Source organism: Solea solea, chromosome 13 (genome assembly GCF_958295425.1).
Source record: "Solea solea chromosome 13, fSolSol10.1, whole genome shotgun sequence".
NCBI lineage: Eukaryota > Metazoa > Chordata > Actinopteri > Pleuronectiformes > Soleidae > Solea > Solea solea.
The window spans coordinates 123,655-144,293 of record NC_081146.1 but is presented as its reverse complement, the minus strand read 5'-3'; the positions used below and the strand labels follow the sequence as shown (position 1 = coordinate 144,293).

General features: G+C 35.7%; 1 protein-coding gene across 1 annotated transcript; it reads left to right on the top strand.

The window, feature by feature from the left end:
• Positions 1-17,259: 17,259 nt before the first annotated feature.
• LOC131471266 (proline-rich protein 2-like) lies at positions 17,260-19,149 on the top strand. The gene is made up of 3 exons (XM_058647739.1): positions 17,260-17,979; positions 18,363-18,491; positions 18,649-19,149. Exons 1-3 carry the CDS (start codon positions 17,260-17,262, stop codon positions 19,147-19,149), a joined length of 1,350 nt encoding a protein of 449 aa, XP_058503722.1.
• Positions 19,150-20,639: the final 1,490 nt, after the last annotated feature.

Here is a 20,639-nt window from a genome sequence, read left to right as displayed (position 1 = left end):
AGTGTTTGATTTTGCAATGATTTCACTGTTTGGATGTGTTTTCTATTTGTGTCTGTCTTTGTGCACGTTCAGCAAGTATACGGCTGTTTTCTGATTTTTTACAATTTTCTACTGTCGCATAACATAAACCTCACAAATAAAGTTAAAATCTTATAAGATATAGTTATATGCCTTCAGTGTTTGATTTTGCAATGATTTCACTGTTTGGATGTGTTTTTCTATTTGTGTCTGTTTTTGTGCACATTCAGCAAGTATACGGCTGTTTTCTGATTTTTTTCAATTTTCTACTCGCCAGTAACATAAACCTCACAAATAAAGTTAAAATCTTATAAGATATAGTTATATGCCTTCAGTGTTTGATTTTGCAATGATTTCACTGTTTGGATGTGTTTTTCTATTTGTGTCTGTTTTTGTGCACATTCAGCAAGTATACGGCTGTTTTCTGATTTTTTTCAATTTTCTACTGTTCCATAACATAAACCTCACAAATAAAGTTAACATCTTATAAGATATAGTTATATGCCTTCAGTGTTTGATTTTGCAATGATTTCACTGTTTGGATGTGTTTTTCTATTTGTGTCTGTTTTTGTGCACATTCAGTAAGTATACGGCTGTTTTCTGATTTTTTTCAATTTTCTACTGTTCCATAACATAAACCTCACAAATAAAGTTAACATCTTATAAGATATACTTCTGTAACCTCAGTGTTTGATTTTGCAATGATTTCACTGTTTGGATGGGTTTTTCTATTTGTGTCTGTTTTTGTGCGCATTCAGCAAGTATATGGCTGTTTTCTGATTTTTTTCAATTTTCTACTGTCCCATAACATAAACCTCACAAATAAAGTTAACATCTTATAAGATATACTTCTGTAACCTCAGTGTTTGATTTTGCAATGATTTCACTGTTTGGATGTGTTTTTCTATTTGTGTCTGTTTTTGTGCGCATTCAGCAAGTATACGGCTGTTTTCTGATTTTTTTCAATTTTCTATTGTCCCGTAACATTAACCTCATAAATAAAGTTAACATCTTATAAGATATAGTTATATGCCCTCAGTGTTTGATTTTGCAATGATTTCACTGTTTGGATGTGTTTTTCTATTTGTGTCTGTCTTTGTGCACGTTCAGCAAGTATACGGCTGTTTTCTGATTTTTTTCAATTTTCTACTGTCGCATAACATAAACCTCACAAATAAAGTTAACATCTTATAAGATATAGTTATATGCCTTCAGTGTTTGATTTTGCAATGATTTCACTGTTTGGATGTGTTTTTCTATTTGTGTCTGTTTTTGTGCACATTCAGCAAGTATACGGCTGTTTTCTGATTTTTTTCAATTTTCTACTGTCCCATAACATAAACCTCACAAATAAAGTTAACATCTTATAAGATATACTTCTGTAACCTCAGTGTTTGATTTTGCAATGATTTCACTGTTTGGATGTGTTTTTCTATTTGTGTCTGTTTTTGTGCACATTCAGCAAGTATACGGCTGTTTTCTGATTTTTTTCAATTTTCTACTGTCCCATAACATAAACCTCACAAATAAAGTTAACATCTTATAAGATATACTTCTGTAACCTCAGTGTTTGATTTTGCAATGATTTCACTGTTTGGATGTGTTTTTCTATTTGTGTCTGTTTTTGTGCACATTCAGCAAGTATACGGCTGTTTTCTGATTTTTTTAAATTTTCTACTGTTCCATAACATAAACCTCACAAATAAAGTTAACATCTTATAAGATATAGTTATATGCCTTCAGTGTTTGATTTTGCAATGATTTCACTGTTTGGATGTGTTTTTCTATGTGTGTCTGTGTTTGTGCACATTCAGCAAGTATACGGCTGTTTTCTGATTTTTTTCAATTTTCTACTCGCCAGTAACATAAACCTCACAAATGAAGTTAACATCTTATAAGATATAGTTATATGCCTTCAGTGTTTGATTTTGCAATGATTTCACTGTTTGGATGTGTTTTTCTATTTGTGTCTGTTTTTGTGCACATTCAGCAAGTATACGGCTGTTTTCTGATTTTTTTAAATTTTCTACTGTCCCATAACATAAACCTCACAAATAAAGTTAACATCTTATAAGATATACTTCTGTAACCTCAGTGTTTGATTTTGCAATGATTTCACTGTTTGGATGTGTTTTTCTATTTGTGTCTGTTTTTGGGCACATTCAGCAAGTATACGGCTGTTTTCTGATTTTTTTAAATTTTCTACTGTTCCATAACATAAACCTCACAAATAAAGTTAACATCTTATAAGATATAGTTATATGCCTTCAGTGTTTGATTTTGCAATGATTTCACTGTTTGGATGTGTTTTTCTATGTGTGTCTGTGTTTGTGCACGTTCAGCAAGTATACGGCTGTTTTCTGATTTTTTTCAATTTTCTACTGTTCCATAACATAAACCTCACAAATAAAGTTAACATCTTATAAGATATACTTCTGTAACCTCAGTGTTTGATTTTGCAATGATTTCACTGTTTGGATGTGTTTTTCTATTTGTGTTTGTTTTTGTGCACATTCAGCAAGTATACGGCTGTTTTCTGATTTTTTTCAATTTTCTACTGTCCCGTAACATAAACCTCACAAATAAAGTTAAAATCTTATAAGATATAGTTATATGCCTTCAGTGTTTGATTTTGCAATGATTTCACTGTTTGGATGGGTTTTTCTATTTGTGTCTGTTTTTGTGCACATTCAGCAAGTATACGGCTGTTTTCTGATTTTTTTCAATTTTCTACTGTCCCATAACATAAACCTCACAAATAAAGTTAACATCTTATAAGATATACTTCTGTAACCTCAGTGTTTGATTTTGCAATGATTTCACTGTTTGGATGTGTTTTTCTATTTGTGTCTGTTTTTGTGCGCATTCAGCAAGTATACGGCTGTTTTCTGATTTTTTTCAATTTTCTATTGTCCCGTAACATTAACCTCATAAATAAAGTTAACATCTTATAAGATATAGTTATATGCCCTCAGTGTTTGATTTTGCAATGATTTCACTGTTTGGATGTGTTTTTCTATTTGTGTCTGTCTTTGTGCACGTTCAGCAAGTATACGGCTGTTTTCTGATTTTTTTCAATTTTCTACTGTCGCATAACATAAACCTCACAAATAAAGTTAACATCTTATAAGATATACTTCTGTAACCTCAGTGTTTGATTTTGCAATGATTTCACTGTTTGGATGTGTTTTTCTATTTGTGTCTGTTTTTGTGCGCATTCAGCAAGTATACGGCTGTTTTCTGATTTTTTTCAATTTTCTATTGTCCCGTAACATTAACCTCATAAATAAAGTTAACATCTTATAAGATATAGTTATATGCCCTCAGTGTTTGATTTTGCAATGATTTCACTGTTTGGATGTGTTTTTCTATTTGTGTCTGTCTTTGTGCACGTTCAGCAAGTATACGGCTGTTTTCTGATTTTTTTCAATTTTCTACTGTCGCATAACATAAACCTCACAAATAAAGTTAACATCTTATAAGATATAGTTATATGCCTTCAGTGTTTGATTTTGCAATGATTTCACTGTTTGGATGTGTTTTTCTATTTGTGTCTGTTTTTGTGCACATTCAGCAAGTATACGGCTGTTTTCTGATTTTTTTCAATTTTCTACTGTCCCATAACATAAACCTCACAAATAAAGTTAACATCTTATAAGATATACTTCTGTAACCTCAGTGTTTGATTTTGCAATGATTTCACTGTTTGGATTTTTCTATTTGTGTCTGTTTTTGGGCACATTCAGCAAGTATACGGCTGTTTTCTGATTTTTTTAAATTTTCTACTGTTCCATAACATAAACCTCACAAATAAAGTTAACATCTTATAAGATATAGTTATATGCCTTCAGTGTTTGATTTTGCAATGATTTCACTGTTTGGATGTGTTTTTCTATTTGTGTCTGTTTTTGTGCACATTCAGCAAGTATACGGCTGTTTTCTGATTTTTTTCAATTTTCTACTGTCCCATAACATAAACCTCACAAATAAAGTTAACATCTTATAAGATATACTTCTGTAACCTCAGTGTTTGATTTTGCAATGATTTCGCTGTTTGGATGTGTTTTTCTATTTGTGTCTGTTTTTGTGCGCATTCAGCAAGTTTACGGCTGTTTTCTGATTTTTTTCAATTTTCTATTGTCCCGTAACATTAACCTCATAAATAAAGTTAACATCTTATAAGATATAGTTATATGCCTTCAGTGTTTGATTTTGCAATGATTTCACTGTTTGGATGTGTTTTTCTATTTGTGTCTGTCTTTGTGCACGTTCAGCAAGTATACGGCCGTTTTCTGATTTTTTTCAATTTTCTACTGTCGCATAACATAAACCTCACAAATAAAGTTAAAATCTTATAAGATATAGTTATATGCCTTCAGTGTTTGATTTTGCAATGATTTCACTGTTTGGATGTGTTTTTCTATTTGTGTCTGTTTTTGTGCACATTCAGCAAGTATACGGCTGTTTTCTGATTTTTTTCAATTTTCTACTGTCCCATAACATAAACCTCACAAATAAAGTTTAAATCTTATAAGATATAGTTATTTATCCTCAGTGTTTGATTTCGCAATGATTTCACTGTTTGGATGTGTTTTTCTATTTGTGTCTGTTTTTGTGCGCATTCAGCAAGTATACGGCTGTTTTCTGATTTTTTTCAATTTTCTACTGTCCCATAACATAAACCTCACAAATAAAGTTAACATCTTATAAGATATACTTCTGTAACCTCAGTGTTTGATTTTGCAATGATTTCACTGTTTGGATGTGTTTTTCTATTTGTGTCTGTTTTTGTGCGCATTCAGCAAGTTTACGGCTGTTTTCTGATTTTTTTCAATTTTCTATTGTCCCGTAACATTAACCTCATAAATAAAGTTAACATCTTATAAGATATAGTTATATGCCTTCAGTGTTTGATTTTGCAATGATTTCACTGTTTGGATGTGTTTTTCTATTTGTGTCTGTCTTTGTGCACGTTCAGCAAGTATACGGCTGTTTTCTGATTTTTTTCAATTTTCTACTGTCGCATAACATAAACCTCACAAATAAAGTTAACATCTTATAAGATATAGTTATATGCCTTCAGTGTTTGATTTTGCAATGATTTCACTGTTTGGATGTGTTTTTCTATTTGTGTCTGTTTTTGTGCACATTCAGCAAGTATACGGCTGTTTTCTGATTTTTTTCAATTTTCTACTGTCCCATAACATAAACCTCACAAATAAAGTTAACATCTTATAAGATATACTTCTGTAACCTCAGTGTTTGATTTTGCAATGATTTCACTGTTTGGATGTGTTTTTCTATTTGTGTCTGTTTTTGTGCACATTCAGCAAGTATACGGCTGTTTTCTGATTTTTTTCAATTTTCTACTGTCCCATAACATAAACCTCACAAATAAAGTTAACATCTTATAAGATATACTTCTGTAACCTCAGTGTTTGATTTTGCAATGATTTCACTGTTTGGATGTGTTTTTCTATTTGTGTCTGTTTTTGGGCACATTCAGCAAGTATACGGCTGTTTTCTGATTTTTTTAAATTTTCTACTGTTCCATAACATAAACCTCACAAATAAAGTTAACATCTTATAAGATATAGTTATATGCCTTCAGTGTTTGATTTTGCAATGATTTCACTGTTTGGATGTGTTTTTCTATGTGTGTCTGTGTTTGTGCACATTCAGCAAGTATACGGCTGTTTTCTGATTTTTTTCAATTTTCTACTCGCCAGTAACATAAACCTCACAAATGAAGTTAACATCTTATAAGATATAGTTATATGCCTTCAGTGTTTGATTTTGCAATGATTTCACTGTTTGGATGTGTTTTTCTATTTGTGTCTGTTTTTGTGCACATTCAGCAAGTATACGGCTGTTTTCTGATTTTTTTAAATTTTCTACTGTCCCATAACATAAACCTCACAAATAAAGTTAACATCTTATAAGATATACTTCTGTAACCTCAGTGTTTGATTTTGCAATGATTTCACTGTTTGGATGTGTTTTTCTATTTGTGTCTTTTATTGTGCACATTCAAGCAAGTATCCGGCTGTTTTCTGATTTTTTTCAATTTTCTATTGTCCCGTAACATTAACCTCATAAATAAAGTCAACATCTTATAAGATATAGTTATATGCCTTCAGTGTTTGATTTTGCAATGATTTCACTGTTTGGATGTGTTTTCTATTTGTGTCTGTCTTTGTGCACGTTCAGCAAGTATACGGCTGTTTTCTGATTTTTTACAATTTTCTACTGTCGCATAACATAAACCTCACAAATAAAGTTAAAATCTTATAAGATATAGTTATATGCCTTCAGTGTTTGATTTTGCAATGATTTCACTGTTTGGATGTGTTTTTCTATTTGTGTCTGTTTTTGTGCACATTCAGCAAGTATACGGCTGTTTTCTGATTTTTTTCAATTTTCTACTCGCCAGTAACATAAACCTCACAAATAAAGTTAAAATCTTATAAGATATAGTTATATGCCTTCAGTGTTTGATTTTGCAATGATTTCACTGTTTGGATGTGTTTTTCTATTTGTGTCTGTTTTTGTGCACATTCAGCAAGTATACGGCTGTTTTCTGATTTTTTTCAATTTTCTACTGTTCCATAACATAAACCTCACAAATAAAGTTAACATCTTATAAGATATAGTTATATGCCTTCAGTGTTTGATTTTGCAATGATTTCACTGTTTGGATGTGTTTTTCTATTTGTGTCTGTTTTTGTGCACATTCAGTAAGTATACGGCTGTTTTCTGATTTTTTTCAATTTTCTACTGTTCCATAACATAAACCTCACAAATAAAGTTAACATCTTATAAGATATACTTCTGTAACCTCAGTGTTTGATTTTGCAATGATTTCACTGTTTGGATGGGTTTTTCTATTTGTGTCTGTTTTTGTGCGCATTCAGCAAGTATATGGCTGTTTTCTGATTTTTTTCAATTTTCTACTGTCCCATAACATAAACCTCACAAATAAAGTTAACATCTTATAAGATATACTTCTGTAACCTCAGTGTTTGATTTTGCAATGATTTCACTGTTTGGATGTGTTTTTCTATTTGTGTCTGTTTTTGTGCGCATTCAGCAAGTATACGGCTGTTTTCTGATTTTTTTCAATTTTCTATTGTCCCGTAACATTAACCTCATAAATAAAGTTAACATCTTATAAGATATAGTTATATGCCCTCAGTGTTTGATTTTGCAATGATTTCACTGTTTGGATGTGTTTTTCTATTTGTGTCTGTCTTTGTGCACGTTCAGCAAGTATACGGCTGTTTTCTGATTTTTTTCAATTTTCTACTGTCGCATAACATAAACCTCACAAATAAAGTTAACATCTTATAAGATATAGTTATATGCCTTCAGTGTTTGATTTTGCAATGATTTCACTGTTTGGATGTGTTTTTCTATTTGTGTCTGTTTTTGTGCACATTCAGCAAGTATACGGCTGTTTTCTGATTTTTTTCAATTTTCTACTGTCCCATAACATAAACCTCACAAATAAAGTTAACATCTTATAAGATATACTTCTGTAACCTCAGTGTTTGATTTTGCAATGATTTCACTGTTTGGATGTGTTTTTCTATTTGTGTCTGTTTTTGTGCACATTCAGCAAGTATACGGCTGTTTTCTGATTTTTTTCAATTTTCTACTGTCCCATAACATAAACCTCACAAATAAAGTTAACATCTTATAAGATATACTTCTGTAACCTCAGTGTTTGATTTTGCAATGATTTCACTGTTTGGATGTGTTTTTCTATTTGTGTCTGTTTTTGTGCACATTCAGCAAGTATACGGCTGTTTTCTGATTTTTTTAAATTTTCTACTGTTCCATAACATAAACCTCACAAATAAAGTTAACATCTTATAAGATATAGTTATATGCCTTCAGTGTTTGATTTTGCAATGATTTCACTGTTTGGATGTGTTTTTCTATGTGTGTCTGTGTTTGTGCACATTCAGCAAGTATACGGCTGTTTTCTGATTTTTTTCAATTTTCTACTCGCCAGTAACATAAACCTCACAAATGAAGTTAACATCTTATAAGATATAGTTATATGCCTTCAGTGTTTGATTTTGCAATGATTTCACTGTTTGGATGTGTTTTTCTATTTGTGTCTGTTTTTGTGCACATTCAGCAAGTATACGGCTGTTTTCTGATTTTTTTAAATTTTCTACTGTCCCATAACATAAACCTCACAAATAAAGTTAACATCTTATAAGATATACTTCTGTAACCTCAGTGTTTGATTTTGCAATGATTTCACTGTTTGGATGTGTTTTTCTATTTGTGTCTGTTTTTGGGCACATTCAGCAAGTATACGGCTGTTTTCTGATTTTTTTAAATTTTCTACTGTTCCATAACATAAACCTCACAAATAAAGTTAACATCTTATAAGATATAGTTATATGCCTTCAGTGTTTGATTTTGCAATGATTTCACTGTTTGGATGTGTTTTTCTATGTGTGTCTGTGTTTGTGCACGTTCAGCAAGTATACGGCTGTTTTCTGATTTTTTTCAATTTTCTACTGTTCCATAACATAAACCTCACAAATAAAGTTAACATCTTATAAGATATACTTCTGTAACCTCAGTGTTTGATTTTGCAATGATTTCACTGTTTGGATGTGTTTTTCTATTTGTGTTTGTTTTTGTGCACATTCAGCAAGTATACGGCTGTTTTCTGATTTTTTTCAATTTTCTACTGTCCCGTAACATAAACCTCACAAATAAAGTTAAAATCTTATAAGATATAGTTATATGCCTTCAGTGTTTGATTTTGCAATGATTTCACTGTTTGGATGGGTTTTTCTATTTGTGTCTGTTTTTGTGCACATTCAGCAAGTATACGGCTGTTTTCTGATTTTTTTCAATTTTCTACTGTCCCATAACATAAACCTCACAAATAAAGTTAACATCTTATAAGATATACTTCTGTAACCTCAGTGTTTGATTTTGCAATGATTTCACTGTTTGGATGTGTTTTTCTATTTGTGTCTGTTTTTGTGCGCATTCAGCAAGTATACGGCTGTTTTCTGATTTTTTTCAATTTTCTATTGTCCCGTAACATTAACCTCATAAATAAAGTTAACATCTTATAAGATATAGTTATATGCCCTCAGTGTTTGATTTTGCAATGATTTCACTGTTTGGATGTGTTTTTCTATTTGTGTCTGTCTTTGTGCACGTTCAGCAAGTATACGGCTGTTTTCTGATTTTTTTCAATTTTCTACTGTCGCATAACATAAACCTCACAAATAAAGTTAACATCTTATAAGATATACTTCTGTAACCTCAGTGTTTGATTTTGCAATGATTTCACTGTTTGGATGTGTTTTTCTATTTGTGTCTGTTTTTGTGCGCATTCAGCAAGTATACGGCTGTTTTCTGATTTTTTTCAATTTTCTATTGTCCCGTAACATTAACCTCATAAATAAAGTTAACATCTTATAAGATATAGTTATATGCCCTCAGTGTTTGATTTTGCAATGATTTCACTGTTTGGATGTGTTTTTCTATTTGTGTCTGTCTTTGTGCACGTTCAGCAAGTATACGGCTGTTTTCTGATTTTTTTCAATTTTCTACTGTCGCATAACATAAACCTCACAAATAAAGTTAACATCTTATAAGATATAGTTATATGCCTTCAGTGTTTGATTTTGCAATGATTTCACTGTTTGGATGTGTTTTTCTATTTGTGTCTGTTTTTGTGCACATTCAGCAAGTATACGGCTGTTTTCTGATTTTTTTCAATTTTCTACTGTCCCATAACATAAACCTCACAAATAAAGTTAACATCTTATAAGATATACTTCTGTAACCTCAGTGTTTGATTTTGCAATGATTTCACTGTTTGGATTTTTCTATTTGTGTCTGTTTTTGGGCACATTCAGCAAGTATACGGCTGTTTTCTGATTTTTTTAAATTTTCTACTGTTCCATAACATAAACCTCACAAATAAAGTTAACATCTTATAAGATATAGTTATATGCCTTCAGTGTTTGATTTTGCAATGATTTCACTGTTTGGATGTGTTTTTCTATTTGTGTCTGTTTTTGTGCACATTCAGCAAGTATACGGCTGTTTTCTGATTTTTTTCAATTTTCTACTGTCCCATAACATAAACCTCACAAATAAAGTTAACATCTTATAAGATATACTTCTGTAACCTCAGTGTTTGATTTTGCAATGATTTCGCTGTTTGGATGTGTTTTTCTATTTGTGTCTGTTTTTGTGCGCATTCAGCAAGTTTACGGCTGTTTTCTGATTTTTTTCAATTTTCTATTGTCCCGTAACATTAACCTCATAAATAAAGTTAACATCTTATAAGATATAGTTATATGCCTTCAGTGTTTGATTTTGCAATGATTTCACTGTTTGGATGTGTTTTTCTATTTGTGTCTGTCTTTGTGCACGTTCAGCAAGTATACGGCCGTTTTCTGATTTTTTTCAATTTTCTACTGTCGCATAACATAAACCTCACAAATAAAGTTAAAATCTTATAAGATATAGTTATATGCCTTCAGTGTTTGATTTTGCAATGATTTCACTGTTTGGATGTGTTTTTCTATTTGTGTCTGTTTTTGTGCACATTCAGCAAGTATACGGCTGTTTTCTGATTTTTTTCAATTTTCTACTGTCCCATAACATAAACCTCACAAATAAAGTTTAAATCTTATAAGATATAGTTATTTATCCTCAGTGTTTGATTTCGCAATGATTTCACTGTTTGGATGTGTTTTTCTATTTGTGTCTGTTTTTGTGCGCATTCAGCAAGTATACGGCTGTTTTCTGATTTTTTTCAATTTTCTACTGTCCCATAACATAAACCTCACAAATAAAGTTAACATCTTATAAGATATACTTCTGTAACCTCAGTGTTTGATTTTGCAATGATTTCACTGTTTGGATGTGTTTTTCTATTTGTGTCTGTTTTTGTGCGCATTCAGCAAGTTTACGGCTGTTTTCTGATTTTTTTCAATTTTCTATTGTCCCGTAACATTAACCTCATAAATAAAGTTAACATCTTATAAGATATAGTTATATGCCTTCAGTGTTTGATTTTGCAATGATTTCACTGTTTGGATGTGTTTTTCTATTTGTGTCTGTCTTTGTGCACGTTCAGCAAGTATACGGCTGTTTTCTGATTTTTTTCAATTTTCTACTGTCCCATAACATAAACCTCACAAATAAAGTTAACATCTTATAAGATATACTTCTGTAACCTCAGTGTTTGATTTTGCAATGATTTCACTGTTTGGATGTGTTTTTCTATTTGTGTCTGTTTTTGGGCACATTCAGCAAGTATACGGCTGTTTTCTGATTTTTTTCAATTTTCTACTGTTCCATAACATAAACCTCACAAATAAAGTTAACATCTTATAAGATATACTTCTGTAACCTCAGTGTTTGATTTTGCAATGATTTCACTGTTTGGATGTGTTTTTCTATTTGTGTCTGTTTTTGGGCACATTCAGCAAGTATACGGCTGTTTTCTGATTTTTTTAAATTTTCTACTGTTCCATAACATAAACCTCACAAATAAAGTTAACATCTTATAAGATATAGTTATATGCCTTCAGTGTTTGATTTTGCAATGATTTCACTGTTTGGATGTGTTTTTCTATGTGTGTCTGTGTTTGTGCACATTCAGCAAGTATACGGCTGTTTTCTGATTTTTTTCAATTTTCTACTGTTCCATAACATAAACCTCACAAATAAAGTTAACATCTTATAAGATATACTTCTGTAACCTCAGTGTTTGATTTTGCAATGATTTCACTGTTTGGATGTGTTTTTCTATTTGTGTTTGTTTTTGTGCACATTCAGCAAGTATACGGCTGTTTTCTGATTTTTTTCAATTTTCTACTGTCCCGTAACATAAACCTCACAAATAAAGTTAAAATCTTATAAGATATAGTTATATGCCTTCAGTGTTTGATTTTGCAATGATTTCACTGTTTGGATGGGTTTTTCTATTTGTGTCTGTTTTTGTGCACATTCAGCAAGTATACGGCTGTTTTCTGATTTTTTTCAATTTTCTACTGTCCCATAACATAAACCTCACAAATAAAGTTAACATCTTATAAGATATACTTCTGTAACCTCAGTGTTTGATTTTGCAATGATTTCACTGTTTGGATGTGTTTTTCTATTTGTGTTTGTTTTTGTGCACATTCAGCAAGTATACGGCTGTTTTCTGATTTTTTTCAATTTTCTACTGTCCCGTAACATAAACCTCACAAATAAAGTTAAAATCTTATAAGATATAGTTATATGCCTTCAGTGTTTGATTTTGCAATGATTTCACTGTTTGGATGGGTTTTTCTATTTGTGTCTGTTTTTGTGCACATTCAGCAAGTATATGGCTGTTTTCTGATTTTTTTCAATTTTCTACTGTCCCATAACATAAACCTCACAAATAAAGTTAAAATCTTATAAGATATAGTTATATGCCTTCAGTGTTTGATTTTGCAATGATTTCACTGTTTGGATGTGTTTTTCTATTTGTGTCTGTTTTTGTGCACATTCAGCAAGTATACGGCTGTTTTCTGATTTTTTTCAATTTTCGACTGTCCCATAACATAAACCTCACAAATAAAGTTAACATCTTATAAGATATACTTCTGTAACCTCAGTGTTTGATTTTGCAATGATTTCACTGTTTGGATGTGTTTTTCTATTTGTGTCTGTTTTTGTGCGCATTCAGCAAGTATACGGCTGTTTTCTGATTTTTTTCAATTTTCTATTGTCCCGTAACATTAACCTCATAAATAAAGTTAACATCTTATAAGATATAGTTATATGCCTTCAGTGTTTGATTTTGCAATGATTTCACTGTTTGGATGTGTTTTTCTATTTGTGTCTGTCTTTGTGCACGTTCAGCAAGTATACGGCTGTTTTCTGATTTTTTTCAATTTTCTACTGTCGCATAACATAAACCTCACAAATAAAGTTAACATCTTATAAGATATAGTTATATGCCTTCAGTGTTTGATTTTGCAATGATTTCACTGTTTGGATGTGTTTTTCTATTTGTGTCTGTTTTTGTGCACATTCAGCAAGTATACGGCTGTTTTCTGATTTTTTTCAATTTTCTACTGTCCCATAACATAAACCTCACAAATAAAGTTAACATCTTATAAGATATACTTCTGTAACCTCAGTGTTTGATTTTGCAATGATTTCACTGTTTGGATGTGTTTTTCTATTTGTGTCTGTTTTTGTGCACATTCAGCAAGTATACGGCTGTTTTCTGATTTTTTTCAATTTTCTACTGTCCCATAACATAAACCTCACAAATAAAGTTTAAATCTTATAAGATATAGTTATTTATCCTCAGTGTTTGATTTTGCAATGATTTCACTGTTTGGATGTGTTTTTCTATTTGTGTCTGTTTTTGTGCACATTCAGCAAGTATACGGCTGTTTTCTGATTTTTTTCAATTTTCTACTGTCCCATAACATAAACCTCACAAATAAAGTTAACATCTTATAAGATATACTTCTGTAACCTCAGTGTTTGATTTTGCAATGATTTCACTGTTTGGATGTGTTTTTCTATTTGTGTCTGTTTTTGGGCACATTCAGCAAGTATACGGCTGTTTTCTGATTTTTTTAAATTTTCTACTGTTCCATAACATAAACCTCACAAATAAAGTTAACATCTTATAAGATATAGTTATATGCCTTCAGTGTTTGATTTTGCAATGATTTCACTGTTTGGATGTGTTTTTCTATTTGTGTCTGTTTTTGTGCGCATTCAGCAAGTATACGGCTGTTTTCTGATTTTTTTCAATTTTCTACTGTCCCATAACATAAACCTCACAAATAAAGTTAACATCTTATAAGATATACTTCTGTAACCTCAGTGTTTGATTTTGCAATGATTTCACTGTTTGGATGTGTTTTTCTATTTGTGTCTGTTTTTGTGCGCATTCAGCAAGTATACGGCTGTTTTCTGATTTTTTTCAATTTTCTATTGTCCCGTAACATTAACCTCATAAATAAAGTTAACATCTTATAAGATATAGTTATATGCCCTCAGTGTTTGATTTTGCAATGATTTCACTGTTTGGATGTGTTTTTCTATTTGTGTCTGTCTTTGTGCACGTTCAGCAAGTATACGGCTGTTTTCTGATTTTTTTCAATTTTCTACTGTCGCATAACATAAACCTCACAAATAAAGTTAACATCTTATAAGATATACTTCTGTAACCTCAGTGTTTGATTTTGCAATGATTTCACTGTTTGGATGTGTTTTTCTATTTGTGTCTGTTTTTGTGCGCATTCAGCAAGTATACGGCTGTTTTCTGATTTTTTTCAATTTTCTATTGTCCCGTAACATTAACCTCATAAATAAAGTTAACATCTTATAAGATATAGTTATATGCCCTCAGTGTTTGATTTTGCAATGATTTCACTGTTTGGATGTGTTTTTCTATTTGTGTCTGTCTTTGTGCACGTTCAGCAAGTATACGGCTGTTTTCTGATTTTTTTCAATTTTCTACTGTCGCATAACATAAACCTCACAAATAAAGTTAACATCTTATAAGATATAGTTATATGCCTTCAGTGTTTGATTTTGCAATGATTTCACTGTTTGGATGTGTTTTTCTATTTGTGTCTGTTTTTGTGCACATTCAGCAAGTATACGGCTGTTTTCTGATTTTTTTCAATTTTCTACTGTCCCATAACATAAACCTCACAAATAAAGTTAACATCTTATAAGATATACTTCTGTAACCTCAGTGTTTGATTTTGCAATGATTTCACTGTTTGGATGTGTTTTTCTATTTGTGTCTGTTTTTGTGCACATTCGGCAAGTATACGGCTGTTTTCTGATTTTTTTCAATTTTCTACTGTCCCATAACATAAACCTCACAAATAAAGTTTAAATCTTATAAGATATAGTTATTTATCCTCAGTGTTTGATTTTGCAATGATTTCACTGTTTGGATGTGTTTTTCTATTTGTGTCTGTTTTTGTGCACATTCAGCAAGTATACGGCTGTTTTCTGATTTTTTTCAATTTTCTACTGTCCCATAACATAAACCTCACAAATAAAGTTAACATCTTATAAGATATACTTCTGTAACCTCAGTGTTTGATTTTGCAATGATTTCACTGTTTGGATGTGTTTTTCTATTTGTGTCTGTTTTTGGGCACATTCAGCAAGTATACGGCTGTTTTCTGATTTTTTTAAATTTTCTACTGTTCCATAACATAAACCTCACAAATAAAGTTAACATCTTATAAGATATAGTTATATGCCTTCAGTGTTTGATTTTGCAATGATTTCACTGTTTGGATGTGTTTTTCTATTTGTGTCTGTTTTTGTGCGCATTCAGCAAGTATACGGCTGTTTTCTGATTTTTTTCAATTTTCTACTGTCCCATAACATAAACCTCACAAATAAAGTTAACATCTTATAAGATATACTTCTGTAACCTCAGTGTTTGATTTTGCAATGATTTCACTGTTTGGATGTGTTTTTCTATTTGTGTCTGTTTTTGTGCGCATTCAGCAAGTATACGGCTGTTTTCTGATTTTTTTCAATTTTCTATTGTCCCGTAACATTAACCTCATAAATAAAGTTAACATCTTATAAGATATAGTTATATGCCCTCAGTGTTTGATTTTGCAATGATTTCACTGTTTGGATGTGTTTTTCTATTTGTGTCTGTCTTTGTGCACGTTCAGCAAGTATACGGCTGTTTTCTGATTTTTTTCAATTTTCTACTGTCGCATAACATAAACCTCACAAATAAAGTTAACATCTTATAAGATATACTTCTGTAACCTCAGTGTTTGATTTTGCAATGATTTCACTGTTTGGATGTGTTTTTCTATTTGTGTCTGTTTTTGTGCGCATTCAGCAAGTATACGGCTGTTTTCTGATTTTTTTCAATTTTCTATTGTCCCGTAACATTAACCTCATAAATAAAGTTAACATCTTATAAGATATAGTTATATGCCCTCAGTGTTTGATTTTGCAATGATTTCACTGTTTGGATGTGTTTTTCTATTTGTGTCTGTCTTTGTGCACGTTCAGCAAGTATACGGCTGTTTTCTGATTTTTTTCAATTTTCTACTGTCGCATAACATAAACCTCACAAATAAAGTTAACATCTTATAAGATATAGTTATATGCCTTCAGTGTTTGATTTTGCAATGATTTCACTGTTTGGATGTGTTTTTCTATTTGTGTCTGTTTTTGTGCACATTCAGCAAGTATACGGCTGTTTTCTGATTTTTTTCAATTTTCTACTGTCCCATAACATAAACCTCACAAATAAAGTTAACATCTTATAAGATATACTTCTTTTTTTTTTTTTTTTTTTTTTTTTTTTTTTTTTTTTTTTTTTTTTTTTTAACCTGTCCTGTCCAGTACCCAGGACATGTAATATGATTGACTGCATGCCTTTTGGTGTCGGACAGATTTGATATGTGCAGGACGAGTCTGGGATACTCGGAACTGCAGTATTTTTTTATTTATTCGTTTAAGGATTATGTGTTGCGGGCAGCCGGACCGGACAGGGGGACAGGGGGACAGGGAGTGGACTGACAAGGGGATGGGGAGTGAGCGGGGAGGAGGAAGGGAGGGGGAGGGGGAGTGAGAGAGAGAGAGAGAGAGCGAGCGAGAGAGAGAGGGAGAAAAAAGAAGAGAGAGAGAGATCGAGAGGGAGAGAGAGTGAGAGAGAGCAAGGTGGACAACAGTATAATACGTGGGTTAGTACCATTAAATTGAAATTATATAAAGTATACAGAACATACCTGATAAGACAGAACCTAGACAGCTTAAGGGTGACATTAGTGTGTTAGTAACAGGTTAATCACATTAAACAGTTGAAATTATTTAGTGTATACAGAACATACTTTCAGATACAGTTTATATAGTAATTGTTAACGACCACATCAAGAGAGTATGTCCGGGCTTACAACAGTTATATCAGTTAAATTTAATTTAACCTTAGCGTGTTAGTGTGTGTGTGCGTGTGTGTGTGTGTGTGTGTGTGTGATCGTGCATATCAGTGTATATGTGCAGGGGTTGTCATTAGGTGTGATTGGAATCTGGGTGGGGGACTGTGCCAATGTCCGGCCCGTCCCCAGCGACGGGCCGAAAATCATCCAGGCGCCTAAGGCGCCCAGTAGCCGTACAGGGCAGGAGAGGCCCACAGCCACCACCCCCAGGATAGCAACGCATCCATCCCGCAGGGGGCCAGTCGGAGGAATGCGGGGGGAAAGCCCCCCCACCCAAGGTCGACCCGAGGGGGCCGACGGCGACAAGACCACGGACAGAGGCCGAAACCACCCCACACCCAGGCAGGCCGCAGAGGCCCAGGGTCCCCGCACCCAGAGCCCGCCAGCGCCCAAGGGCAGGGCCAGCCCACCACCGGGGGGAGAAGCGCCCCCCCAGACCGCCCACCAGGGAGGCACGGCCAGATACCCACCACTGCCACCCCCACCACCCCCCAGAAGCCGACTGCACGCCCCCCAGCCCAGGGAGGGACAGGCGGAGGCCCACGTAGGGCCACCAGCCAAGGGGGCCCCCAGAGACGGAAGAGAGGCAGACTCCCGAGCCGGTCCAGACCCCCCAGGTAGAGGCAGGGCCAGTGGTCCAAGGACCCGCCGTGCCCAACCCCGCGGTGCCCCGGAGAGGGGTCCCCCAACATCCAGGAGCATCTGCGCCCGCCGACGACCCCCGCCGGGTAGGCAGACTGCCGCCCACCACAGCACCTTCAGGGAGGTGCGTCATGATGAGCCACAACCATGCCTCCCGGACACCCCCCAGACCGAGCGCAGGGGATCCGATCCCCCACGTCCAGCGACGCCTCATGGCCACCACTGCCGCCCTCACCCAGACCGCCAGTCCCAACACGGCCAGGGGGTGAGCAGGAATCGAGCGCTCAGGAGTGCACCCACGACCACCCCCCCCCACCCCAGCCCACCGGTGAGTGATTTGGAGGTGTGTGCGTGTGTGTGGTGTGTGATACGATGTATGTTGGTATCTGGGGTGTAGTTAAAATGGTGGAGGGAAATGTGGCACGGGCGTCCCACTGTTGGCAGACAGTGGAGCCGTCGACGTGTCTCTCGCCCACCAGGCCCTAATGTCTAACATGCGATAAAATTAGGGGAAGAGTGGCAGATCATCGGGGGGAAGGAGAGCGGCCCCACCATGTGATGGTCCCACCCCCCGACCCCCCCATCAGCTCAGCCACACCCCCCCCGGTGCCCTAGATGTGTGTGTTTAGATGTATCATCTGCGGTGGGGGGGGGCGTAGGGGGTGGGCAAGAGTGCCCCCCCAAGTAGGTTGCCAGCTTCCTGACTGGCAGGGCCATATGCCCCATTCCCACCCACCCCCGGCCAAGAAGGGAGCAACCCGTCCAGGCCAGGGACACGCCATGGCATCCCATGAGTGCCGCCGGGGCGGAGGACCAGATACCCCCACACCCGACCAGAAGGTAGGACCCCGGTGAGCACACCAGCCCCGACGAGGCAGGACCCACACCCAGGCCACCACGGCATTACTGACGGCAGCAATCCCCAGACCCCGGCCCCGCCCACAGCCCAGGAACAGTCCAGACCAGGCCCACGTTCCACCCCATCTCCCATCCCAAGGGTCCCCAAAGCAAGGCGCCCCCCCGCGTGCCCCCCACCATGCCCCCCCCAAGGGACGGAGGACGCACAAGTCCGCCCCAGAGCGCAGCAGGAGCACAGCAGCGTGCACCGCCCCGCCACCCCGGAGGGCAGATCCCAGGGGGGATCCCCCCCCCTCCCCCGCTAGGGGCCAACTCCACCCCCCAGCGCCCCGCAGGCCCAAGCGCACAGAGACCCAGAGCCCCTACCCCCACCCGCAGTGCGGCGCCAGCCCAGCCCCAGTCCACGGCTCACCACCCCCAACCCCCACGGGCCCCCCAGGCCAAGGCGGCAGTCCCCCCACAAATCCACCCCAACCCCCGTAGGGCAGACCCACAGCCACCGAGGGACGTTAGACCCAGGGCCACCAACCCACACAGACCACCAGACATCCCCAGTACCCCAGATGCACGGCCCGCAACACCACGGACCGACCAGGGAAGACACAGTCACCAACCCGCCCTAGGAAATATAATCAATTAGAGGTGTCCAGGTCAAATCAAATATAGGTAATTGTTTCTTTATGGAAGCAGACATTCTCTCCATAGAGATGTGATCTAAAATTAAATTTCTGTATTGGTTTAAACTTAAGTTTTTCTTGTTTTTCCAGTTCAAGAGGATAGTTTTCTTGGCGATGCTTAGGCTATTGATTAATATGTGTGATTTTTCCATGTTTATATGTATTCCGTTTAAATCACCCAGTATGCATAGCATGGGGGAAGGTGGTATGGTGTATTCGAGACATGCTGAGAGGTCCTCGCATACCCTACACCAGAAGTTATACACCGGTGTGCATAGCCATATAGCATGCATGTAGCTATCTGCTGTGTTTTCGTTGCAGTTTGTGCAGATATTTGATTGTGAGAGCCCCATTCTGAACATCCTTTGTCCTGTGTAGTGTGTTCTGTGTAAGATTTTGTATTGTATTAGTTGTAGGTCTGGATTTTTTATCAATTTGAATGTGTTAGATGATATCTGTAACCAGAAATTTTCATCTAGGCTGATGGATAGGTCCGCCTCCCATTTTGTGGTTGGTAAAGAGATTATACAATCATTTTTAGTCAATAGTGCATGTGTTTTAGACACCATTTTGGGAGACATAAGGTTTAGAAATTGTTTGATCATTGGAGGTAGTTCTAGATCCAATTTACTGGTTTTAAACCTCGTCTGGATTACAGATTTTATTTGTAGATAATCAAAGGACGTGTTGCTGTTAATGCCATATTGTTCCACTAAGTTATGGAATGGAATGAATTTGTTATCTTGAAGAATTTGTTCCAGGTGCCTTATACCTTTTTCTTGCCATGATTTGAGTTTTAGTGTTGTTTTATTCCGTAGTATGTCTGGATTATTCCAGATTGGGGTATATTTACATGGGATATGCGAGGACCCAGTGAGTTTGATAAATTCCCACCAGGCTGACAAGGAGGTATTTATATTTATGCTTTTAAAGCACTGATGCCGTTTAATGGTTTTGCTTATAAATGGTAAATCGGAGATTTTAATTTCATTACAGAGTGTTTGTTCGATGTCTAGCCACAGACTGTCCAGTGGTTTAGGTTGAAACCATTTTTGGACATAGTGAAGCCTATTTGCAAGAAAGTAGTTGTGGAAGTTTGGAAGTTCCAGACCACCATAGGCTTTTGCTTTTTGGAGTGTTTTTAGACTGATGCGTGCTGGTTTGGTTTTCCAGAGGAATTTTGTGGTGGCAGAGTCTAAGGATTTAAACCAGATTGGTGAGGGTTTAGTTGGAATCATTGAGAAGAGGTAACTGATTTTTGGTAAGATCATCATTTTCATGGTGTTAACTCTTCCCATAAGTGATATAGGTAAGGAATTCCATCGTAGGAGGTCATCCTCTATTGATTTAAGTAGTGGGGTATAGTTTAATTGTGCTAGATCTGACAGCCTGGAGGAAAAATTTACACCCAAATATCTAATGTTTCCAGATTTTAGAGGACAGGATGGTGATG

Coding starts and splice junctions, on each gene's coding strand:
- LOC131471266 (XM_058647739.1), top strand. CDS start 17,260: ATGCGGGGGGAAAGCCCCCCCACCCAAGGTCGACCCGAGGGGGCCGAC. Junction 17,980..18,362: donor CCCCCCACCCCAGCCCACCG/GTGAGTGATTTG, acceptor CCTGACTGGCAG/GGCCATATGCCCCATTCCCA. Junction 18,492..18,648: donor CCCCCACACCCGACCAGAAG/GTAGGACCCCGG, acceptor TCCCATCCCAAG/GGTCCCCAAAGCAAGGCGCC.